At 41.0% G+C, this 25,707-nt stretch overlaps 1 protein-coding gene across 1 annotated transcript in view; it reads right to left on the minus strand.

Annotated features, from left to right (window-relative positions):
- Positions 1–4,560: 4,560 nt before the first annotated feature.
- LOC148040227 (fatty-acid-binding protein 1-like) overlaps positions 4,561–25,707 on the minus strand; it is a 34,933-nt gene continuing 13,786 nt past the window's right edge. The window contains exons 2-4 of the mRNA XM_087666285.1: positions 5,480–5,729; positions 5,306–5,397; positions 4,561–5,047 (exon numbers count right to left, since the gene is read on the minus strand). Of these exons, the coding sequence (XP_087522411.1) occupies positions 4,908–5,047; positions 5,306–5,397; positions 5,480–5,729 (482 nt within the window). The 3' untranslated portion in view covers positions 4,561–4,907. The remainder of the gene's footprint in view (positions 5,048–5,305; positions 5,398–5,479; positions 5,730–25,707) is intronic.

Below are 25,707 nucleotides of genomic sequence, written 5' to 3' on the forward strand. Positions count from 1 at the left end.
TTTAAAGATGGCACTGCTACAGGGTGATCTTCATGATGATATTTACATATAATAGCTAGAGGGCTTTGTGGAAAAGCCAAAAAGAAAGCTAAGAAATTCCATTGTGGCAGCTTAAAACAGCCTATGAGAATGGTATAAGAAGTTTGATGCCTTTATGAAATCTCATGGATACAAAAGAAGTGAGATGGATCAATGCTTATATACTAGGAAAGCTAAGGAAGGCAACTTGATAGTGTTTATCTTATCTATGGATGATATGTTGATTGTTAGGACAAACAAGTATGAGATTGATGGCCTAAAGAAAATGTTAATGGAAATCACTAAGATAAAACATTTGGGACATGCCAATCATATTCTATAACATTGTCCATGGAGGATGCAAACCAATCAAATTGACGTCTATCTCTAGTAGACTCGACATGTGGGCCCTATACCTCTTGTCCAATATCATGATCATGGGCTACTTGAACATCAATTGCAAGCTATCTAGCTAGATATATAGTAATACAAAGGCTCCTCCAAAGAAACCACCCTGAGTACGTCAACTACCACTCAGGTTTTGCTTATGCATCTTCTTCTCATGGAAAACAACATCATGATTGCGGATGACCTTTCAAGCTTACGGATCACATAGGTGAGCCCATCTCACTTGCATCTTCATAATTAGGAAAGATGCATTTTATTGACTTAGGATCCAACTTGTTATGTTTGTCCTTGGGCATATGGTAGAAAGCCTCACATCTAAAAACTCTAAGATATGGATATAAGGGAGGTTAGTATGTGTATAATCAAGGATAAAACAAAGAGATTGCTCTCTCTCTCTCTCTCTCTCTCTCTCTCTCTCTCTCTCTCTCTCTCTCTCTCTCTCTCTCTCTCTCTCTCTCTCTCTCTCTCTCTCTCTCTCTCTCTCTCTCTCTCTCCAAAAGGATTATCAAAGCAAAGTGTTGGATCACAAAGGGGGGGGATGGCAATGAGTATTTCATTGCCTCCATATGTGAAACTTGCTACTAATGATCATCCCAAATCTAATATGGAAAAGGATGAAATGGCCAAGAGGTTCCTAACAAATCATGTGTGGCCACTCTCATGTATGCCATGATTGCTACTTGCTTGGAAATTGCATTTGCAATGGGAGTTATGAGTATATATGTGTTGAATCTTAACAAAGAAACATTGGGAAGCAGTGAAAGGTATCTTGAGGTTTTTGAGTGGTACGAGGGATATGTGTATATACTCTAGAAGTAGTGGTATACTTGACTATGTAGGCAATATTGATAACAAAATGTCAACCATAGGATACATCTTTACCTTGTACGATAATGCAATTTCATGGATGTATAATTTACAGAAATGTACAGTATTATCTACCATTGAGGTAGAGTACATGGTAGCCACAAAGGCATGTAAAGAAGTTATATGGCTTACTCATCTAATGGGAGATTTGGGCCTTGGAGAAGACATGCCATTATGGAATAGTGCTAGTCAGAGTTATAGTATGTTGGCAAAGAATCTTGTATTTCATGCAAAGACAAGCACATAAAAGTAAAGTATCACTTCATTCATCATGTGCTTGAGGAAAATTGTATTGAGCCGATCAAAGCACATATAGATGAAAACCTTGTAGACTTTCTTAGAGTTTGCCATCTGAGATGTTTGAAAATTGGTGGGAGTTCATGGATATTCGATAAGGGCATCTCATATATTCTTTTAATTTTCTATCTTCCTTAAAGGCACATCAACCTTCAAGTGGAAGTATAAAGTCCAATGTGGCTAGCCGCCCATCTCACTCACTAACCCTAAGTATACATGTACACACTTATTCTTTATGTGCTAAGTGATAAGGCAATAAGGTGTTGCTCACAAGATAATTATTAAGGCACCATCTATATAGCATCCTCTCTCTCTCTCTCTCTCTCTCTCTCTCTCTCTCTCTCTCTCTCTCTCTCTCTCTCTCTCTCTCTCTCTCTCTCTCTCTCTCTCTCTCTCTATGCATTCTCCCTAAGTATACACGTACACACTTATGCTTTATGTGTTAAAGTGATAATGCAATAAGGTGCTACTCACAAGATAGTTATTAAGGCACCATGCATTTTCCATTCTCCACGTAGCTCCATCACATGGTGATAATGGTCATTCTTCACAAAGGATGTACCAAGCCTTAAAAAAATATGATTTGCAAGAAAAAAGATAAACATAAGGATTTCAAAAAAGCCTATGAGCTTATTGTACTTTTAAAGTTAAAGTTATTATTCTTCTTCTTTTAATTTCTTGATTATTTCCAACCATCAAAATTAGCACAACATAAGTAGTAAAACTAGCATAAAGGAAGAGATGTACTCTTGCTTTAGTCTTATATTTAAGTTTCCTCCTACTGGTGCTAAGTTTTTAATGTTTTTCTAGTTTACTTTTTTCATATCCTAAACCCAATAGAAGTCGATGAAGCCCATCACTGGGTTGGACTATCCCTTTTATCTTGTTTTCCTCCTTGAGATAATCTCCTATTACCTTTAATGATTTCAATTGTGTCTCTAGCTCCATTGATTTACTTGCTTTTAATATGAATGTTTCCTTCCAAGCACAATGGTTATGATTTTAAAAGATCTAACCATTTAAATTTCACTTTCTTTCCCAAAATATAAGTGATTACAATATTAGAGCAAGCCATTATCTCCATTTCCAATAAGCTTAATTGTACCATGAAGTACACAAAACCTAGGTGATTTACCTATTTGTAGATACATTAAATATAAATATCCATACTTACTTTCTCTCTCAACTTCTCATTGCTCATTTGAATGTTTTTCTTACAACATCATGTGAATACAAGTGCTTCTTATTATCAAAGCTTCATCCATTTCTTCAAGATTTGTTTTTGGATGAGAGTATATATTTTTGCTCATGTGTGTGCACGAGCCACACACACACACACATGATAGCAACACCTAAATACTACTTAATTTACACCACTATTACAAATGTAAATATAAAGAGAAAAAAGTATGAATTGTGTGAAGATCTTAAGATCTTCAAATGATTTTTTTTGTGAAAAATCATTGATATTAATGAATGAAGAAAGTGGAGAACAAAGCACTGCGATCAACATACCATAAGTTGCCAAGCTTATAGGAATCCACAAAAGAAACCTATATACGACCAAACATCACTTAGCAATGGGAAAGTAAAGTTGATGGTTTACTCTCTACATTTGCATATTGTAGACAATATAGATGAAGAACCCACATCTCTCAAATGGTCCAAGACTTGGTCATTCAGTTTTGGATGGATAAGACAAGGATATCCCCTAACAAAAGGATGTTTGTAGTAAAAGACTTGGTAGACATTCATAAAAGGGTTGAAATGTCTTGCTCTTTGAGGTCAAACCATTTGAGGTTGTAATGAGACTTAGTCTTTTAGATTTGGGTGGATGAGACAAGGATGTCGCCTAACAAAAATGATGTTTGTAGTAAAAGACTCTCTAGATATTCATAAAAGGGTTGGATCTTGCTCTTTGAGGTCATAATGAGGGTTATTAAAATCTCAAATCAAGTTTTTTGTAGATGGATAAGAAGCAAGGAAAGAAGAGTGTTTTTAAAAAAAATGTGATTTTCCAAGTCTTAATGAGGATTATTGAAATGTTGACTCAAGGTCTTCAAAAGTAGATCTACTTAAGAAGGAAATGAAAAAGAGATAAAAAAGAGTGGTGGTAATTTAATTCCAATTAGCAAGTAATGTTAGACAAAAACAAACCAGTTAAGGTTTGGTCCAAAAATAAATCAACCCTTCACACTTCTCTTTTTTCCTAGTAGAGAGAGAGAGAGAGAGAGAGAGAGAGAGAGAGAGAGAGAGAGAGAGAGAGAGAGAGAATGCTATGTTTATGGTGTTTGCAATTGCTCTATTGAGTAGTACTTTATTGCCTTATCCCCTAACACATAAATAATGGGTGCGTGCATGTTTAGTTAGGGTTAATAAGATGGGTAGCTGGCCACATTGGCCTTTTCCTAGTGCATTTCCAAAAACTTCAAAAACATGCTTCAATACAATCATGTGGACATAATATTCAATACAACAGTAGTTGCATGCATAATTATTAGAGCACAAGGCTATCGATTTTGCCTTCATCCCAATGCACATTTGCTTACATGGGCCAACCTAGACTAGACTTTTGGAAGCACATCTTATTGTGCAAATAAAAGTCAAATGGCTATGCCAACTAGTGCAATGGTGGACACAAATTGAAAAAAGCTTGCTTCTGCACCAAGAAACTTAAACATTTATACAATCAATGATTACAATGTCTGTATGAGATCACATAGAGGAAATTGATGCTTCAACCAAGCTCATGCATTTTCTTCTTAGTAGACCAGAACTAGAGGGTCATGCCCAAACATCTCCATGCAGACAATTAGTGCCACAATGCAATAAACTCATCATGTAAACCCAGCTAACATAGAACATAGGGGTCCAAGTAGACATGCATTTAATCTTCAAGAAAAGACAATTGCTTCAGCATTTCGTTACCTAAACATGGATTAAATAACCAGTAAATGCACCCTGAAAGATAATTACAGATACTCAACTGACTTTGCTAATACCTTACATGGCGCTAGATCTCTACCAAGACTTTGATGCAATTTCTGGTTTAATATACCTATACCAAAGATGTTTTACAGCAATATTGATCAAAGCTTTTATATTACTCATGATAGCGAGTCACTCTCTGAACTCTCTTAATTCAGGAGTGTGGTCAGATGGTGATCTCATAGGTTTTCTCAATTCAATTTGGAAACAGCAATCAAGTTGTTATGTTGTGATCAGTGAGGCCAGTGTAAACCTCTGGTTTCGAACCCCAGTCAGCACTGCTTAATTTGCAAAAAGATATATTTGGTGATAAAAAACTGCAGAGACACCTAGTGGCAGATCGTGTCAGCTAAACTAGATAAGATATTTTCTTTGCCCTTGGGATCGAAAGGCTCTTCCCCAACATAAAGATCCAAGAAAGCACGGCACAGGAGTGGGCTTTGCACACTGCCAACTTCCACTCCATCAACTGCAACAGCAAGAAATGCAAATCAGTAATTTTTGTGCAATACTAAAACATCTCTCTCAAAATAAGCAACAGAAAGCAGTCAATTTGTTTCCTAAGTTCTGCCCATTTTAACATCAATCCCTATTATGAAATGTGGCAAGTACTGTTGATCCAGAATAAACAGCATTTAATGGTGTACTTGAAAATAAATTGTTGCCAGCATACTAACAGAATTCTCATTCTCTATATCTAGAATTTAAAATCTTAAAAAATGTTTACTTTGAGTTTGGAGAATGTGTCCAGGATGCCTAGTTATATCGATTGTTGTCCCTTGAGGCAGCTTAATGTCATCCCTAAATAACTGAGTGAAGCTGCACAGAACCCCCAAATGAGACACAGCAAGATGACTGCCATTACTAAAAGATGAAGTGGCACATGTGATCTTTTACATACCTTTGAAGCAATGGTTTGTTTTCTGTGCCACTAAACCTCTTTATTCTAGTGCCAATAGATTCTTCAAATGCACTTCTGACAGAACCAATTTTCAGCCGTCCGTATACAATTACTAGCCTCACTGTCAAGTTAAAATCAGATGATATGACATCATCATAAAAGGCTCTGTTTCCTTTCAAGGCCACAGCTGTTTCTTCAACATACTTGCTGCGGAGTTTATCTTTCAGGCTAGTTTCATTGGCATAGACACCTGCATCAGTAATCAATAACAAATATTTCTTATATGTAAATTGTGCACGATTTTCAAATGTCACGATAAGATATACACAATAGCACATACAATGTTTTTGGGTGTTTTTTGGGCAACAGCCAGATTATATTATATCTGCAGATTTGATAGTTTCTTTTTCATCCCTTCAAGCCTCATGGACAGAATCACATGACAAGCTACTCATATAGTGTGGAAATCCTAATAACTTCATCGACCACTTTTTGCTTGGGTCACACTCCTACCACATGTTCACCCATCTCCATTGCCTAATGTGCACACACTAATCTCTCTCTCTCTCTCTCTCTCTCTCTCTCTCTCTCTCTCTCTCGTGTTGAAGATTCAAAGTGTCAACACAACCCACAAGCTAATTAGGAGTCCATGCAAAGTTCAAATTTGATGCATTATAAACTCTTGCAAATCACAATCAAATTTCAGCCTATCCTCAATTCCAAGGTATTCATCCATTTATATTGTCTAATTTCAAGGGAAATCAGGATAATTGGGGCAATTCAAGGCAATTTGGAGCTATGGGGGTAATTGAGTCGATTTTGGGACATCTGGGTCAATTTCAAGCATTGAGGGGTATTGGGGAAATTAGAGGGACGTTCTTTGGGGCAATTTGGGTCATGCAGGGCATATTTGGGGCACTTAAGACATGTGTTGTTCCCCCCGTTCCTGTTCCCCGACCTTGGCCGTTCCCCCCGTTCCAAGGGGTCCCGTTCCCTGTTCCAAGTAACTATGCTCAAAACCCTTGGATCACAAGCCAGGTTGTGTATTTGTATAAGGTCCCATCAACTTTAAGCTTAGTATGAAAAATCCAATGCATACCAATGACTTCATGCGAGTCACCCCAATCTTGGAAAAGGATATGCCAGTACTTCATAACTATGAGGCGTTTCTTTGCGAGCTCACTTCCACATTTTCAAGCTCCTTTTTTAAAAAAAAAATGTGTGCCTCATTCTTACAAGCAAACATGTGCTCAAGTGTAAGCCATGCTACTTGTGAAGTGGTAGCAAAACAAATATGTGGCATTATTGACCGCTAAACTGCCAATGAAATAAGTGACAATGCTCGGGCATCCCTAGTGTCCCAAGCCCTTTGAGCAACTATTCTTTGGGGTGGCGGCTGTGTGGCAACTTCTTGCCTTTGTCCACATCTTGCTACTTGTTGAGAGTTTGCTATTGTACCCTCTTATCTTTGTCCACGACCTCTTGCTTGTGGAGAGTTTGCCCTCACCTTTTTACTTTGCCACAAAAGCTTGTTCAAAAGCTACTACATCCACAACATTATTCTTCTTTGCTTGCTATTCTTCCAACAATAAGCTAACCAATTGAAAAAAAGTGACTATGGAGAAACCCATATTGTAAGATTCAATGTAGTGTGGAAGGCCAAATAAGATGGGGCAAAGAATTCAAAGTAGTAAAAATCATATGAGAATCAAAATAACACTCATCTACATTAATCAATTGCTCACGCAAGTCCTTAATTTTATTAAGGTAATCTTACATAGCATCATCTTCTTCCATCTTCACATTTTCAAGCTTCTCCTTCGAAACAGAAATGTGTGCCTCAATTCTTATTAGCAAACATGTGCTAAAGTGTAAGCCATGGTACTCGTGAAGTAGTAGCAAAATGAACATGCGGAATTATCAACTACAGAACTGCCAATGAAATAAGTGACAATGCTTGGGCATCCCTAGTGTCCCAAGTCCTCTGAGCAGCTGTTCTTTGGGGTGGTGGCTGTGCAGCAACTTCTTGCCTTTGTCCACATCCTGCAGCTTCTTGAGAGCTTAATGTTGCACCCTCTTGCCCTTGTCCATGACCTCCTACTTGTGGAGGGTTGCAGGAGTCAAATCACCAAAATGTACTTCTTTTCTACTAGCATAATCCCAAAGACCTTTTGCAACAAGCACAATTTTCATCATAAAGAACCACAAAGAATAGTTGTTGCCATCCAATCTATCCTCTTTCGAAACATAAGTGAAGACATCATTCTGTCCATGAGGTGCCATGATAAATGTCACTTAATCAAATGCAAAAAGAGCACTTATTAAAGTTAGTTGACCTGGAAATCTTCAAATTCCAAAAAATTACAGCAATGCCAAGCTGTAATTGACCAAATTCACTCAAAATAACCTCCAAATCGTCACACTTGACCAATACTGCCTCAATGCCCCAAAAATTTGACTATCCAATGTGCATAGTTATAGTCAATTTCAGACTAAAAACACACTACATGTGCCAATGTTTGCAAAAAATACAAAAACCCCAAATTTTCTGACCAAATTTCTTAAATTCAGTCAAAAGAACCACCAAATCGTGTCACACTTAACCGATACTGTCTCAATGTGCTAAAATTTTCCAAATTTCAGCAAACAACATGCTATCCAAAGCAATAAGAGTGCTCAGTAGCACTAAAACACAAAAGCTCCAAAATTTTGATTGTCCAATGTGCATAGTTATAGTCAATTTCAGACTAAAAACACATTGCATGTACCAATGTTTGCCAAAAATACAAAAACCCCGAATTTTCTGACCCAAATATATGCAAATTTCTTCAATTTGTGCACTAAAGCATTTGTTGAAGCAAAAATTGACTTGTTCTTGCAAAAGCCCTTTGCTTTGGCTCTGAAATTCTGATTAAAATAATAAAATATACCTATAGCAGCTGCGCAGATCTCAAAATATGCTGATGTGGCAACTCGAGAGCAAGCTAAACCAATTTTGAGTTGCATGGCTGTTGACATGGCAGACTGGATCAAACCAACCTTCCTCCTCGGATAGGGTGGTAAATAACCTGATTAAACACTATTTACAGCAATAAACAAATTCACAAAACTGAAATGCACACTTTACCATATAATCTTGGACATTGGATACCTTGTTGGCCCCAAAACTAGCACCCCTTTTGGTATTTGTTTGACTTAATTAAAGAAGAAGCTAATGTACAATGAGATTCTCCCAATCCCTTTCGGTATTCCAACTTCCCTTGCTGTAAAAAATGACCAACAAGTCTTCAATCTGATTTGCCCCTTGATTTGGGCAATCAATTGGCCTTCACCCGCTTTGATAGACAATGCCCCAAATTCATTGATTTGTTGGTCCCTTCACTTGAATTTGACTAAAAACAGCTTTAGCCCTATTGAATCCAAGTCTTGGAGCTTCCAATTTTCTTGCACGCTTTCTGAGGCTACTGTTAAACCCTACTTTCTGCTGTAGATTAGGGTTTACAACAGAGATATCTAACATTTCTCGGCCTTTGGTGATCTCAATGCTGTAATCTTTGGAGCAAGTTATAGAAAGGCTGGGAGATGAGAGAGAATGTTGAGGAGAGAGAAAATTCGAGCTTTCTTTGCAAAGAATTGAAGAAAATCAGTCATTTATTGCTGCTCCATTGTCTCAACAGCTTGTAGATGCAAAGAACTGAAGAAAATCAATCATTTACTGCTGCTGCCCTATCTCAACAGCCTGTAGATTCTATCACCTGCTATTGATTGGTCTTCTCCTACCCTTGGCTGCCTCAGAAGGTCCTCCAATGGAGACAAATCAGACCAACAACATCTCCTTCCTCTCTCTTGCACGCTAAATCCACTCAAATGCCTCTCTCCAACCTCTAAAGACGTTTTTCAGTCTTGCATAGGTATTTTTGACAAGCAACAACCTTCCTCCCAAATGGTTTTTCTAGCATAATCTGATAATTATTTCAGTGCCCTAAAAATATAATCTGACTAGTCAATAATTAAATTGGCTAGACAACTTCCATTCCCGAGTGTCTCTACACCATCTTTGACCATCAGATTGGTGTTAGGTACCATTAAACGATACTTCTCTAGTGTCACCAACTAACACTTATGGCCAAATGAATGACCTATGCCAACAACTGGCAACAGATACCACGAAGTATCTGTGCGACATAGCTTGTAGCAACGTTTGCCTTTGACATCCCATGATTTTCTCAAGTCTCGGGCTTGTAAATTTAATATAACCCTAGTTACACCTCACATGTGTAGCATTTACTTAACCATGTGGTTAAAAATTAATCCACATGTTAAGTGAGGTTTTAAAAATATATGTCCTCATGACATTGGAACAAATCTGAAGCAATTCTGAACTACACACGTGCTGACATGGCAATTCTGGACTACACCTGTAAAAGTAGGGCTTTTTGGACTCTGCCCATGCTTATGTGGTAGCTTTGGACTGCGCCTGTGAATTAGGGGTTTTGATTGTTTTAAACAATCATAACAAGTTGCAGAGATCAAGGAGAACAGAGAAGGCGCATTAGAAACGCAAGTCACCACTGGCAAGAGTAACACATGGACTGAGCTGAGAGTAAAGAGCAAAGAGACAGCTGGTTGAACAACTCCGATACCAAATGTAAGATTGAAGTACAGCAATGGAGCAAAAAGAAGTGCACACGACTCAGAGAGAGAGGAAGTGGTCACAACATGACAGTTTGCATAATAGAATGTGAAGTGAAAAGTACAAAGTACAACCCTTGGACTTTAGGGTTGTGAAAGCCACTTAAAAGTGCATTCACACACAAATATGTGTATTGTGTAATAAGTGACCAAAATGTGTAACGTAAATACACAGACAAAAATAAAAGTGACTGAGGGGAAAAAAACTCTCCTACGAAGAGTAAAAAAGTGCCCTCTTGTCCTATGTGTGGATCACTACACTCTTGTGTGAGCGTAAGCGTGAGCAAAACCCAATAACATGCATCCTTTGCCCATTGCCTTGCCTACTTTGAGCTGAGACACCTTGAGAAAAAAACAAAAAGGAAAAGGGCTTGGGTTTGTTTACGGTCCCTTTTAGATCCCAATTTTAGGCCTAAGAGGGGGTGTTGAGCTAAATTACCATTAGCTTTCATTAAACAGCCCCAAACTCAAGTTTATTAATGAATTTTAACCATTTCCTTTAAACTTGAAGCAGTTTGAGAGAGTTTTTCAGTGTCCCACATGTAAACCCTAATTTGGGAAGTCCCAAACTTTCTATAAATAGACAATCTATCCTCCCACTCTCCCCAATCTCGTTATTGTAGGTTTCACATGCTAGAGCTTTGTTGTCCACACCCTGTTCGTAGAGGACGTCCCAACACAAAGCTACCCAACATTGTCTACACCCATCTGGCCTCTATTTCCAACCTCCACCATGCTGTAACTGTCATCTATCCTACACAAGATGTGTTTGCAACTGGTGGTAGCTTTCCGGCTGCATTTACTACATTTGCATCATCTCCAACAACTAGCAACTTCATCTCATGGCTGCGTTTGACATCTGCAGGCTACATTTCACACTTTCTACTGCATTCACCACATCTTGGTGCTCTCCTACCTAAGGGCCACCTAGTCGAGGTTATGTTTGCAAATTTTCCCTCTCCTTTGCTTGTCTAACACTATTCTAACATCCACACGGCTACATTTCAAGATCCGTCAAAGTACAACACATGCTCCAACTCATTATCTTTGCCTCAATCCTCCAAATACGAGAGTTTAGGGTACAGTTTTTAAAATATGATTGTTGTGAATGCAAACTAGAGAGACAATAGAGTTCAATAGGGTTTGTAGGGAGAAACACAAAGTGTGTGAAAAACATAGAAGATGATGATGATGAATGATGAATGATGAATCATTAAATTATGCTAAGTAAATCAAGCTAATACAAGAGAGCCAAAAGCTCTAAAGATAATTGCATTGTCCTATCTAATCATGTGGCAACACCTGTAGGGAATCTAAACAAGTGAAGGGAGTGAAATCCCACAGTAGGATATCAAAGGGAAATGCTAAAAGATGAGGCAAGGGACAACCAACTGTAGAGGGAGGAAATCGCAATCCTCAGGGGCTGTATAGGACTGATAAAAGAGGATGTTTCTAAACGGCCTGAATTTGCTACAAAAGAAGCTTAATGATGACACCAGGTCAGAAAGACTAACACCAAATGATGTAGGCTGCAAAACACCAAGTAGAGATGGACGCATGAGCCACGAACCATAATGTTCTCCTCGCAGGGTGTGAACAACTAGAGAGGATAGAGGAAAAGTAGAGAAGAATATAGAAGAGAGTGATATAGTGTCAAAAGAAATGAATGTGTGGGATGAAAAACAAGAAAAGTCAATGCCATATTTATAGGCACAAACTATCTCGAGTGGTACTCCAACTCTCTCAAGTGGCACCCACTGAAGTCCCTTAGGTGGTGCCCCAACACTAAATAATGATCCAATAAAGCCTTTTGGGGGATATAAATGAAAACCAAAATAGGAATGAAGTAAGCAAAATGTACTTAATGTCTTGATTTCTCAGCACCCCCTCTTAGGCCCACAAAAAAAAAAGAGGAGTGAGAGAGAGAAGAAGATCAACCTGGGTAACCCAATGTTCCACCTATAAGGTAACATGTAGTGAAGAACAATAGACATAATGAGCTGATAGAGCCGAAAACTCAATCTCGGGAGAGAAGCCACAAGCTTCATGACTCCATGCGAGAAGGTATATGTAGGCCAAGCCACCAAGCCATGGTTAAAACATCCAAAACCTTGAGCTATAAAGAACCTATAGACATTGGGTGTGAATGGTATAAAGAGGATGAGTAAAGAGATGAGGAGATGGGGATTGAAATGGGTGATATGGCATAGAGATGTCAACCACCCCAAGGGTTGTCAACAAGGTGTGTGAACAATTGCAAGATGAGAGCGGATCCCCTTTGAAGCCAAAGGAATGGAATCCCCCTTTCAAGAAGAAAGATGAGCCTCCTCTAAATCCTCCATTGAATCCTCCCTCTTAGGAGAGAGAGGGAATCAAGAAACTCATGGATCACAACCTCCGAAACATCTAAAGATCAAGGAAATGCCACCGGCGGTGCCAAAGAAGGTATCTCGAGCTCCACAACAATTGGAATTGGAGAGATTGGAAAATAGTAGATAATACTTTGTTTAATGCTTGAGATTAATGTGGCTTGCTGAAATAGATCAAATACCTTTAGAACAATTGATGGAAACTCCATATAGGTCTTCCATTGATTAAGAGTCCACTTGAAGTCTTCAAAAGACTCAAGAATGCCAATCTTGAACCATTGTTACTTGCAATGATTGACTAAAGAGTGATCAAATACCCATTAAATTTGAACCAATGCCTTCAAGGCTGAAGATCCACCGTAGCACTAGAGTATCAACATATAAAAGGGAGGGTGGGAGGGAGAAGAAGATAGGGATAACTCCCAATGATGCAATAGAAATTTGGGGGGTTTTTTTTTTGGGGGGGGGGGGGGATCAAAAGATGTTGTCATTGCTCCAACTTGTCTTTGCCTTCTCCAATGCAAAGGATCTTCTTGGTTCTCTGAGCACCTCTAGCTCTGATAACATGTCAAAATAACATGCATGCTCTAATACCATGTCAAGATATGATTGTTGTGAAAGCAAACCGAAGAGATAGTAGGGTTTGCGGGGAGAAACAAAGAGTGTGCGTAGCAAACACTGAAGAGAGAAAAATTTCAAAAAACACAAAAGAAGAAGAAGATGATGATGAATGATCAATCAATGAATCATGCTAAAAGAATCAAGCTGATACAATGGAACCGAAGCTCTCCAGCAATAGGATATCGAAGGCAAGTACTGAAGGATGAAGGAAGGGACAACCAACTATAGAGGGAGCAAAACGCAATCCTTAGGGGCTATCAACGATAAAGGATATGTTGAAATCTCTCCCAAATGATGGTTTGCTATCAAGGCGATTGTTGGGCAGCTAACTGGAGTAGAAAACACAAGAATGTCTGATGAAGATCTCTCTGTGTAAGTGCCTGTAGAGCCAGGCGACTGCTGGGCAGCCCTTTAGGAACCGTAAACAGAGAGAGAGAGAGAGAGAGAGAGAGAGAGAGATGAAGAAAATATATATTGACTAACTGAAAAGAATGTGAAATACAAAGGAGTGGACTGATCAGTCCCCACATGCAGCCTGAGGCGTCAGTGAGGGCACTAGATCAAGCTTGAAATGATGACAACAAGACCGACAGTGATGGAGATGGTGATGGTGATAGTGATGGTGACAGTGACAGAATATCCAGCCTGCTGTCCACACTGGAGACAGAGGAGACCACAGCAACCAGCGGAGCACCTACCAAGGAAGGGAGGAAGATGAAAGTGCCAAGTGAGGAGGGTCAGCTGCCTCCAAATCTGGCCAACCTACTGAATAATACCCTGGGGCTGCAAAAAATGCAGTCTGGCTGCACCAAAAAATCCAAAAAATGATGACTGGCATCCTGGGCACTCTAGAGGCAGGTAGGCAGCACTGGCAGAGGCTGGAAACTAACTGGAAATGCAATAAATGCACACAAAACTCGACTGGGAGAAGAAGTGCATACTTTAGAATGAGTTGCCTCCTCCGTCAAAGCACATAACAGACATGTCAAAGCTCCTAATGCCCCTATCTGACTCAGACTGAGGCTCACAAGCAGGAGATGACAATGCATGATTAACATGATTGCTAACAGTAACCTGCTGTAAACAGCTTGAATCTACTTTACAAACGAAGCCTAATGATGACATCATGTGAGGAGGATTGACACCAAATGATATAGGCTGCAAAACGCCAAGCAAAGATGGATGCAGAAGCCACAAACTGTAATGTCCTCCTTGTGGGATGTGAACAACAATGGAGACAATAGAGAAAGGAGAGAAGAATATGGAACAAAGTGATACAATGTTGGAATGAATGAATGTGTGGGATGAAGAATGAGGCAAGTTAGTGCCATATTTATAGGCACAAACTATCTCAGGTGGTGCCCCAACTCTCTCGAGTGGCACTTAGTGAAGTCTCTCAGGTGGCACCTTGGCTTTCTCAGGTAGTGCCTTGACAATAAATAATGATCCAAATAAAGCCTTTTTGGGGATATAAATGGAAAACAAAATAGGAATGAAGCAGAGGAAATGCACTTAAGACTTGATTTCTCAACAACAATATTCATTCACTACATAGTGTGTTTGCCGCATGAGCATCGTATTATTCAGATTCATTCATTCCAGATTATTCAGTGTGTTCATTGTCTCTGAGTTACCCAAACCCTAACTATGTTCTATTATCAGTCTGTGCTTTGTCCTACAATTGTGTTTGTGTATTTGCATTTAGGGCATTTCTTCACACTCCTAATCCAATATCATGGGCTCCTCCCACTTGATGGTATTGACTTGTCCCAAAGTGATCAAAGAAGAATACGAACACCATACTAGACAGGTAGCTTTGCCAAAAGGGTAACAACCATGTCCTTGAAGGAGATGTGTAGGCCATCTCATTGGCTCCACAATGTCCTTTATTCCATGTTTTGGGCTCACTAGTGTGTTTAAACTATCATTTACAACAGTTGTTACCCCGAATCATGTAGGACTTGTGAGACTAGGGTTTGTTAGAGTGCAACAATGCGGAAGTGTGGGACCAAGACTGAGACAGTACAGTGAACACGGAGAGAAGAGAGAGAGAGAAAGAGACAAAAGAACGTGAAGATCTGCTGTATAAAGTATGCTGAATACAAAGGAATGCAGATATGTACACGGGTGCAGTCCATATGTCTGCGTATCTCGACCTCAACAATGTCTCCCTGTTGGACACCTCGAAGTCTGCTGCAATCTGCCCGATCTCTACCCTAAAATCTGCAACTGCAAGAATGAGAGAGTATGCTGGTGGCATGCTATTTATAGCCTGGAAAAATGCCAAGAAATAATCAGGTCGGCTGCATTCAAGGTCACTGTGCAGAAAAACCGGCCGACTATACAGCAGTTCGACTGGACTACCAACCCATCATCTAAAAAATATTGCCTATTCCTTCGAAGATAAGAGACTAAACAACATACTAGTCGGCAGCATTCCAGATCCTCTAGAATGAGAACCATAGGTGATACCGGATAAATCTAGTTAGATATTTTTCTTGCGGATGATCAAAAGACTCATGGTATCTGCTATATTTCACAATATTTTTTTATAAAAATGTAACCACCAACAAAAGCCTATTTTGTTTTTTTATAGCAGCAGAAAAAGAGTCCAAATGTTTGCTTAATTTCAGCGAATTAACTGCCACATGGCAGTCTGATTGCATCCTGTGTGGTTGCTGCTGACATGGCACTGCTGACGTGGCAAACCTGCTCTACACACCGAAACTCTCTCAGATGGCTGCCCAGCTGGAAAACTGCATATGTAACCACCCTAACTCGGAAAAATGCATGTCCAAGGGATGACAATCTCTAACACCCCCTCTCAAATCCTAGACGAGGCATAAGGCTGACGGATCTTGAATGGCGGTGAAGTAGAGCCTGGGGAAGCACCTTCGTATATAGATCTACAAGATTGTCCTCGGTCTTACAGTACTCTACATCAATGGTCTCATCCAAAAGCTTCTCCTTGATGAAGTGGAATCGGATCTCTATGTGCTTCGTCCGAGAATGGAATACGAGACTTCCTTGCCAAGGCAATGCAACTCTCATTGTCGCACCGCAGAAAGTAGGACGAATCTGGGGGCAGCCAAGCTCCTCCAACAATCTCCGAAGCCACATAGACTCACATGTGGTTGAAGACACCACCCCATACTCCACCTCAATCGAAGATAGGGCTACCATGGGCCTATGGTCCACATCGCCAACCCAATCCGAATCACTCCAGCCTGCAAGGACAAGATCGGAAGCACCTATACCTGATGGATAGTAAATCCCTATGTTGGAGGTCCCCCTCAGAAACCGTAGCATCTTCTAGGCACCCTGCCAATGCATCTCCTGAGGTACACTCATGAACCCAGCCAAGAGACCTACAACAAAACATAGATCAACCCGTGTATTGAGGAGTCAAATCAACAATCCAATCAGCTGATGGTAGCAGGTAGCATCCGCCAAAGGAGAATCTGAGTGTGAAGTGGCTTCCAGTTCGAATCCATAGGGGTAGAAATGGACCATCAATCCTCCATCTCAAAAGTCACCAAGAGCTCTTGTACATATCTCTGCTGAGAGATGAAAATCCCCCTCTGAGTTTGATAAATCTTGTGGCCCAAAAAGAAATTGAGAAGTCCTAAATCCATCATCTCGAACTTCTTATGTAAGGCTGTCTTTGTCTCTTCGACCTTCTGGACATGGTCACCTATAACAATCAAGTCATCAACATACAAAACAAACAACATACGACCGCCCTCGAAAGTGTGCACATAAAGCTGCAGATCGGCCCTAGAGAGCCGATATCCCAACTTTGACTAGAAAAACGAATTAATCTTCTCGTTCCAAGCACGCGGAGCCTGCTTCAGGCCATACAAGGCCTTCTTCAACCTATAAACCTTCCCGTCTTGAGGGACCAAAGCTAGGAGTTTGCTCTACATAAATCTCCTCCTTCAAATCACCGTTCAAGGCGGCCGACTTCACATCCAACTAAAAGACGGGTCATCTCCTATGACCTGCCACGGCAAGAACAGCACGGATTGTTGCCATACGAGCAGTGGGGCCAAAAGTATCATGGAAATCAATACCTAGGTGCTGAGCAAAACCTTTAGCAACAAGACGAGCCTCGTGCTTGTCCAAAGAGCCATCACTATGGTACTTGGTTTTGAAGACCCATTTGACACCAATCACCTTCTTATGAGAGGGACGAGGCACAAGGTACCAAGTGCCGTTCCGCTCAATAGCCTCCAACTTGGCTTCCACTACTTTCCGCCAATCATCAAACTGTAAAGCCTCCTTCACAAAGGTAGGCTCTCTATCCTGCATAACATGGGACATCAAGCAGTAGTTAGAGCAAATAAGCTCCATAGAATATACTCGCTGCCTCCGTGACCTCCGCAATCCATCTTGCGGTTGCCACTCCTCACGGACCCCCTCAACCCTTGAATCTCGAAGCATGTCAACCCAACAGAGAGAAGGCCGGATCTCGCCTTGGCTCTCTCCATTCGCTGAAGTTTCTGGAAGGTCCACCGACAATGTAGAAGCAATCGGTGGAACTCGACTCCTCATTCGAAGAAGAGTCCTCAAGAGACGCAGGCTTGAGAGGTACAATCCCTGGGGTCCACCTATCACCGGAATCTCCACGGCTCGTGTAGACATCCCGCTTAACAGGATCATACAATCAATAGCCTTGAGACTACAAGCTATAGCCCACAAACACCTGTCTTCTTTTGAAAGCCACTTCAAATCTTTCACGTTGTGTCTTCGGGATGTAAACATAGGCATCACACCCAAAGACCCTGAAATAAAAAATATCTGGCTTTGACTCAAAGTACACCTCATAAGGAGTCATACCAACAACAGCAGAAGTAGGGAAACGATTAAGGATGTGGACTGCAGTAGCCACAACCTAAGCCCATAGACACTGAGGTGTTTGACGATGCTCCATCATAGTACAGGCCATCTCGATCACACTATGTATTCTTCTGCTCCAAGATGCCATTCTCCTGAGGGGTGTTTGTATTGGCAAACTCCTAGTAAATATCATAATCTGCACAAAAACAAGTAAACTCATTAGAAACAAATTCTCCGCCCTTATCCGATCGTAAGGTCTTCAGCTTCTGCCCCGATCGGTTCTCCTCAAAGAGCAACCAATCCTTAAAGTTGGAGAAAGCCTTTGACTTCAACTTCAAGAAATAGACCCATGTCATCCTCCTGTAATCATCCACAATTAGCATGAAATACAAGCTCCCTCTAAGGGACTCCGTCCTCATTGGTCCACAAACATAGGTAGAAACTCCAAGAGTGCTGAAGACCGCCTCAAAGCCTTGCTGGAAACAACATCACGAGTCTGCTTCCTGCGGATGCAGGATACACAAGGTTGTTGGCTCATCACAATCTTCAACAAACCTCGAACAAATTGGTTCTTAGACACCTTCCAAACAAAGGTAATTATAATTGAGGTGGCCAAACCGAGCATACCAAAGCTCGGACTGAGTTTGAGAGGTAAGAAGAAGAGAAGTCAAGGAAGAAGAAGACCGCAACTTGTAGACTCCATTCTCCTAATAACCTGAAGAAAGAACCTGTTTCAATGCTTGATTAAGAATCCAAAAAGAATCCAAATCAAATTCGACCAAAAGACTGAGGGCACAAATCTTATGCACTGAGAGAAGATGATACCCTAAAGCCGGCACATAAAGTACCTCTCATGCATGGGCACCACCACATCCATCCGGAATAATATGCATGTTGCCCCATCCTTGAATAGGAATAAACGAACTATCACCAATGAGAATCTGACCATGGGAAGGCCGCAAATGAGCAACACCTGCTAAAGGAGTCATGTACCAGGAGGCACCACTGTCAACAATCCACTCCCGAGTAAATGGGGCCGTCGACGCAGTATCAAAAGCCATCAGGGTCGAATCCTCAACCACCTCCAAATGGAGGAAAGCAGTTGATCAGGGAGCAGCCGCCGCTCCGGAATCCTTTGAAGATTTCTCCTTCTTCTCCTTATCGGGGCAATCCTTCTTTCAGTGACTTGTTTTGCCACAAATGTGACAAGTAGACTCCTTGTCTTTGTCCTTCTTAGATTTGTCTTCCTTCTTCTTCTTCTTCTAGTCCTTCCCCTTCTGAGAGGATTGACCAACCAAGGCCTCAAATTTTGAAGCATTGGTTCCTTTCAGTTGCTCCTCTTGGTCCAAGACCATAGGAACTAACTCTTCCCACCAAAAAGTCTCAAACCACCCTAAAGCAATCAAGGCGGAATAAAAACCACTGAAGCAAGGCAATAACTGTGAAAGGAAAATTATCGCCATGTCTTCAGAAGTGATCACCTTCCCTGCGTTTTGAACTTACATCTAAAGCTACCTTAGCTTGTTAATATGCTCCCGCATGGATGATGACTTATTGACACTCATGGTCTGCATCTACACTTCCAAAGAGAGTCACTTCATGACGATCATCCGATTACACAAATGATCCAACTCCAGCCATATCTCCCAAGCCACCGTCAAATGCTTGATATGAGAACAACTGTAGTACATGAGAGAAATAAAAACGAGTGAATGTAAGCATTGAGTTTATCCCAATGTGCATGAGCCTTTGCCTTCTCACTGGAAGAGAGTCTGGACTCGTCACGCGAAGAAGGATGACGAATAGCCTCTGTAACAAGCTCCGCCAAATCATAGAACTCCAATATGGCAAGCATCATGATCCGCCAGATGCAATACTACTCGCCATCGAGCTTTTGATCTGATGGAAGAGCCGGTAGGACATGCACCTTCCGATCCATGATCACCTGAAACTCTATCTCGACCTCAAAAGACATCTTCACCTACAATGCCTCCACAAAACACAAAAACAACCCCCTCCGACTGTGAAAATACAGCCTACTACGACTATGGTTTGCTCGTCCCGCTCCTCCTTCACCCACCAGAGGCGATGAAAAGGTAAAATCCACACTTGAAGGCCAAAATCTCAGCCTTTCTCCTCTTGGAACAGCAGCAAACAGCAGTAACTTCACCAACTTTGATCCTTTCTCGCATGCCCATGCTCGCTTCAGCCTTGTTTCAATGTGCAGCCCTCCCACTCACTCCTGAATGCTGAAAATGCAGCCTTGTGTTGCGCTGAAATCTCTTCTTCAGATGGGTTCTTCACTCAATCAGTCCATCTTCACTGCTCTGATACCATGTCAGAGCGCAACAGTGTGGAAGCATGGGACCAAGACTGAGAGAGTAGAGTGAACACGGAGAGAAAAGAGAGAGAAAGAGACAGAAGAACATGAAGATCTGTTGTATAAAGTATGCTGAATACAAAGGAATGTAGATATGTACACGGGTGCAAACCATATGTCTACGTATCTCGACCTTCACAATGTCTCCTTGCTGGACACCTTGAAGTCTGCTGCAATCTGCCCAATCTCAGCCCTGAAATCTGCAACTGCAAGAATGAGAGAGTATGCTGGTGGCAAGCTATTTATAGCTTGAAAAAATGCCAAGAAATAATCAGGTCATTTAATGCAACCGACTATGCAGAAAAACTGGCCGACTGTACAGCTGTCCAACTGGACTGCCATGTGGCAGTCCAACTGCATCCTGCATGGCTGCTGCTGACGTGGCAAACCTGCTCCGCACACCGAAACTCTCAAATGACTGCCTGACTGGAAAACTGCATATGTAACCACCCTAACTGAGAAAAATGCCAGTCCAGGGGGTGACAATCTCTAGCAAGGTTAAGGTTTTTTATGACGAGAAAGCCTTTTTAGGGTTAGGTTTATCTGTAAAAACATTTGGCACAACCCTAGCACATTAATTGTGATATTATTCACTATGTGTCTTCAAAGCATTGTACTTTCATTCATTCATTAATGCATCGGCTTTCATATGTGATCAAGTATGTTGTGCTTCAATTCTCTCTCTCTCTCTCTCTCTCTCTCTCTCTCTCTCTCTCTCTCTCTCTCATGCCCACAATTACTTCACACCTGAGCCAATAGTAGTATCAAAGCCAAGTTCCACCATAGCTATCGCTCGCAACCACCCCCAACACAGCCATTACCATTGAGCGCCATACCACAACTAGCTACCACCTGAAGACATTGCCATCTTGTCGGCTTTTGCTTACTTTGACTAGTGGTTGTCAACAACCACACATCACCATGTTGCTATCATCGTTGCCTCTTGTTCCCTTTTTCCTACGCAAGAGCCAGCTGTTGGTTGGGCTCCCATCGGCAACAATCAGCTCCATCATTTACCACCTCTACCTTTGCTAAGGCTTCCATCTTCAGCCTCTACATGTTGTGCTGCCTTCCCGAGTAGGTCTATTGATTCTATAGCACCACTTAATCCCAACAAAGGGCTTCCCTACGTGGTCACAGCAATTGATCACCATTTCAATTGCCTTCCTATACAACTACCCTGTAGTCTTTCCAACTTGCCGCCTGCTCAGCAAAAGCGATGCCTTCCCACATCACCAAGCTACCTTTATTGTGCATTTCCAATCATCTACTGACCTCTACCACCCCACAACCAAAAAGTTTTTTGCTAACACGCTCACTTGGTCATGCAAAGTTGTGTCCTACCTGCCAACTTCCTTTTGCATTAAACGCCACCCTAAGGATCTATTGCATTCACTTATCTTTCTCAATCTGCCACTCTCTCTCTACTACCTTCAATCAACAAGAGAGAAGTTACTCGCTCTACCTTATCCGATTTCAATAAGCAGCCAGCGAGTTATTTTGTCAGTGGTCCAACATCCTCTCTCTCAAGGGTTCATATTCTCTCTCTGCGTATCCTGGACATATTATCTTGCTGAATTACTTCAAAGGGCAAAAATAATAATGATTTATTGGGAGTGTTTGGTGCCATCGACAAGCTCAATGGCACCAATTATCTTGTGTGGACTTACATGATGTGACATGTTCTTGTCACTAAAATTCCATGGAATATTGTACTTGGCACCAAGCAAAGGTTGGCTTCTTATACACTTGTACTGCTGAGTCATCTTCATCCATGTGCATGCCTTGATTGCCTTGATCATGCAAGATAGCTAAGCAAGCATTGGAATAGCTTGCTTTCATGTAGTTGTCTACTTGCATAAGCAACTAGAAGATGTTTGCATGGACAAAGCAAGTAATACGGATGCTTATCTCACTAGCATTAAAAAATTTCAAGAGCAACTACTAGATATCGATGAACTAATCCCAAATAATTAGTTGGTTTCTATTACTCTTAATTGTCTACCTGAGTCTTATCAAGATTTTGCAACTACATTGCGGCTACTGACTATGGAAAACCAAGTGATCTATACTTTTGATTCGCTTGTGTCCTTTTTGTTACATGAAGAACAAAGCCATCTCAACCACAATGCTACTCTAGTGATAGAACAAGCATTTTCCACCCACCATCGTGGAAAGGGCAAGCCTCAAGCAAGAAACAACCATGTTGATCAAAAACCAGTAAACACTCATGTTGATCATACTTCTTCTTCCACCCATTCTACCTAGGTGATCTCCTCTTTCCATGCTTATCTTGTTAGAGATTTGGTCACTTCTAGGATGGACACAGGCAAGATTGGGTCAGTTTAGGGCAGTCATACCACGTACAATAGCAAGTCGGGCAACACATGCAGCCCAAAAGTGTTGATGAATATGCCAAAAAGAATAAAGACGAGGCTGCCCAGGAATAACGCCATCATGGACTGTTGCAACCCCAAATGAGCCATGCGATTAAACTTATCTCACAGCAAATCTTTATCAGGCCAATCCAACAACCTAGAGGTAGCCAGCACTTCTCCTTGCAGCGAATTCTTCTCCTTACGAAGATCAGGAGGGAGCCAAACTGCAAAACATAACATCTCCTGCCACGATGCAATCAAATAAGAAAGGATAAAAGACTGGGAGACCTTAATAGGCCTTATACAGTTAAGCATATGCCAGCAAGAAACTTGAATAACTATGCTACCATGAGAGATGCTAGTCTTTTCTATGAAAAATTTTGCAATATCTAACCAAGGATGACTCTAAACACAAAATGCCTACAAAAGTGCGAGTCTCAAAGCAACCATATGCAAATTTACATCCAATAAAGATGCTCCCCCATCCCTTTAGGAGTAGTCACACGTTGCCACAAAATCCACACCTAGCCCAAACAATTCCCTTTCTTTTTCCACAACATAAAGCAAATAGGCTAAAACGATTCCAAAAGAGACTTCTTAGTCCAAGGAAGTAGTGGCAAGAAAAATGAGACCATACTCATCATGATGCATTGAGCAACTTTAAGTCTCACATGAAGAGACCAACCTTGAGATTTCCAGTACATGAACCGATCATGTATATAGGAAAGCAGTGTAGACTTTTGAGTATTAATATAAAGTCCCGACGCTAAAGCAAAGAGATTCCACATAGCCATTGCCCGATTAACATTAGTACGATCAGCCTTTAGAAACATAAAGAAGTCATTCGCCAAAGACTGACCCAAAAGTTGGGCCCCACTGGGAAGAGACAAACCAACAATCTCGCCTTGATCAACCAACTTATCCAACAATGAGAGCATCGGGTGAGTAACCAAAGCAAATAGCAAAGGACTGAGAGGACCGCCTTGCGGAAGAAACCAAGACAAGGCAATTTCATCTATGATCCCTTCATTAAGTGCAATACAAGCCATTGCACCCTAACTAATGGTATCAACAAGAGAAGTCATGCGAGGGCCAAACCCCATAGTGGACAACCGCTATCGCAACAAGGACTAGCTGGCGTGATCAAATGCCTTTTCAAGATCAAGCTGAAGCATTACAACTTGTTGGCTTGAGGCTTTGGCATAATCAATCCCCAATTGAACATTCAAAATGTTATGCAATATATTCCGTCCCTTATGAAACCATATTGCCATGGATGAACCAAGTGAGGAAATACTTTTTGCAATCTATTGGCAACAATTTTGGAGAAGATTTTATACAAGGAACCCATAACAGAAATTTGTCTCCATTGTTTCAAAGAGGTCGGAGAAGGAACCTTAGGTAGTATCCGAATCACAGCAATCTTCCAGTTTGAAGGCATCCCACCTGAAGTCTAGACTTGCTGATACAAGTGAGTTAATGGGTCCTTAAGCTACTCAATATGGGCCGAAAAAAGCTCATTAGGAAGCCCATCCCAGCCAGGGCTTTTCCTTTGTGGTAAATGGAACAGCGCATCCTCCACTTCAGCCTCTGTGATATCAACTTCCATCAAATCAACCCATTCAAGCTTAACATGATTACTAACCGAATCGCAAATGTATCGACGAGTAGAGTGAACATCTGAAAGAATCTCCTATGGTCCCAACAAAGATTTATAATAATCAACACACATTTGGATGATGAAAGCAGGATCAGTCACCATAACACCTTGCTTATCCAACAAACGAACAATATTTTACCGAGTGTATTTTTGGCATGAACGAGCAAAAAACTAATGAGATTGACAATTATTATCATACAAGGCTTCCACTCTGGCCAACAATATGTATTTTGCATATTTCTCCTCCTGAAGAGATTGAACATATAATTTCCAGCATCATAAATCTACCGCAAGAGTCCTGAGAAACCAAGGAAGGTTGCAAGGATGATCTAACGGCCAACATAACTCCAGATTTATGTGGAGCCTAACCACTAAAAAGCACTATATAATCCTTCTATACATAAGAAGATCCTGCCAAAGCATGTTGTTTGTGTTCCACAACACAATAAACATCCCAATTACCAACGAACACAATTTTCCATAGCCAACGCTTCTTACTACCTAAAGAAATGCCTTTAACATTCCATAAAGCAAGTCTCATGGTAAACCACAAAAGAGAAAATTACTGAGTCACCATTTTCCCTTTCCCTTTAACATCTGTAGCTTTCGTAGCCTGAAATCTCTCCATCTCACTACGGATCACATCTACAATATCTGCTCTCTGCAAATTAGCAATCGAAGCACAAGAAGGAAATTGTTGTTGCTGCAAACGGAAAACATCCTAAGGAGGCACAAGCCTCCCACATGCGTCAAAATGCAAAGCAGAATCACAAGCCCTTTTATCATCCACACCAACTGTAGATACACGTGAAGATTGAGGTTTCATATAAAACCCCTTACCTCTACATTTTTTGAGTATTTGGTTGAGAAGATGGGTGAGCAGGAGTTGAACGAGATTTTTGTCTAGCATTATGTCTAGCCATAGCGACCCAAGAATCTTCCTGAGAGGTAAATTCCAACCAATCGAGTGTGATGCACGCTCAATACCAACTTGGGAGGCATTCTTATTTCCATTACCATGTCCATGCAGGGTAAGAGGCACCGAAACAACCTCTTGTTGGTTGTTGAGCCATCTGCTGGGGAGCAGCTCTTACATATCCATATCAAGATCCAAAGAATGCTGCAATACCTCACGGCTTCTATCACATTCGGAAATAAAATGGCCCAATTGACCACATCTAAAACAGTGTCCAACAAATGTACCCCATTAAAGCTTAAAAACCAACGTTTGCATCCCAGGGACCTCAAAACTAATTTTGGTTGACCAAGATTTTCTTGTGTCCCAAAGC

This window comes from Lygodium microphyllum, chromosome 2, assembly GCF_053477565.2.
Source record: "Lygodium microphyllum isolate KBCC chromosome 2, Lygodium_microphyllum_v1.1.10, whole genome shotgun sequence".
NCBI lineage: Eukaryota > Viridiplantae > Streptophyta > Polypodiopsida > Schizaeales > Lygodiaceae > Lygodium > Lygodium microphyllum.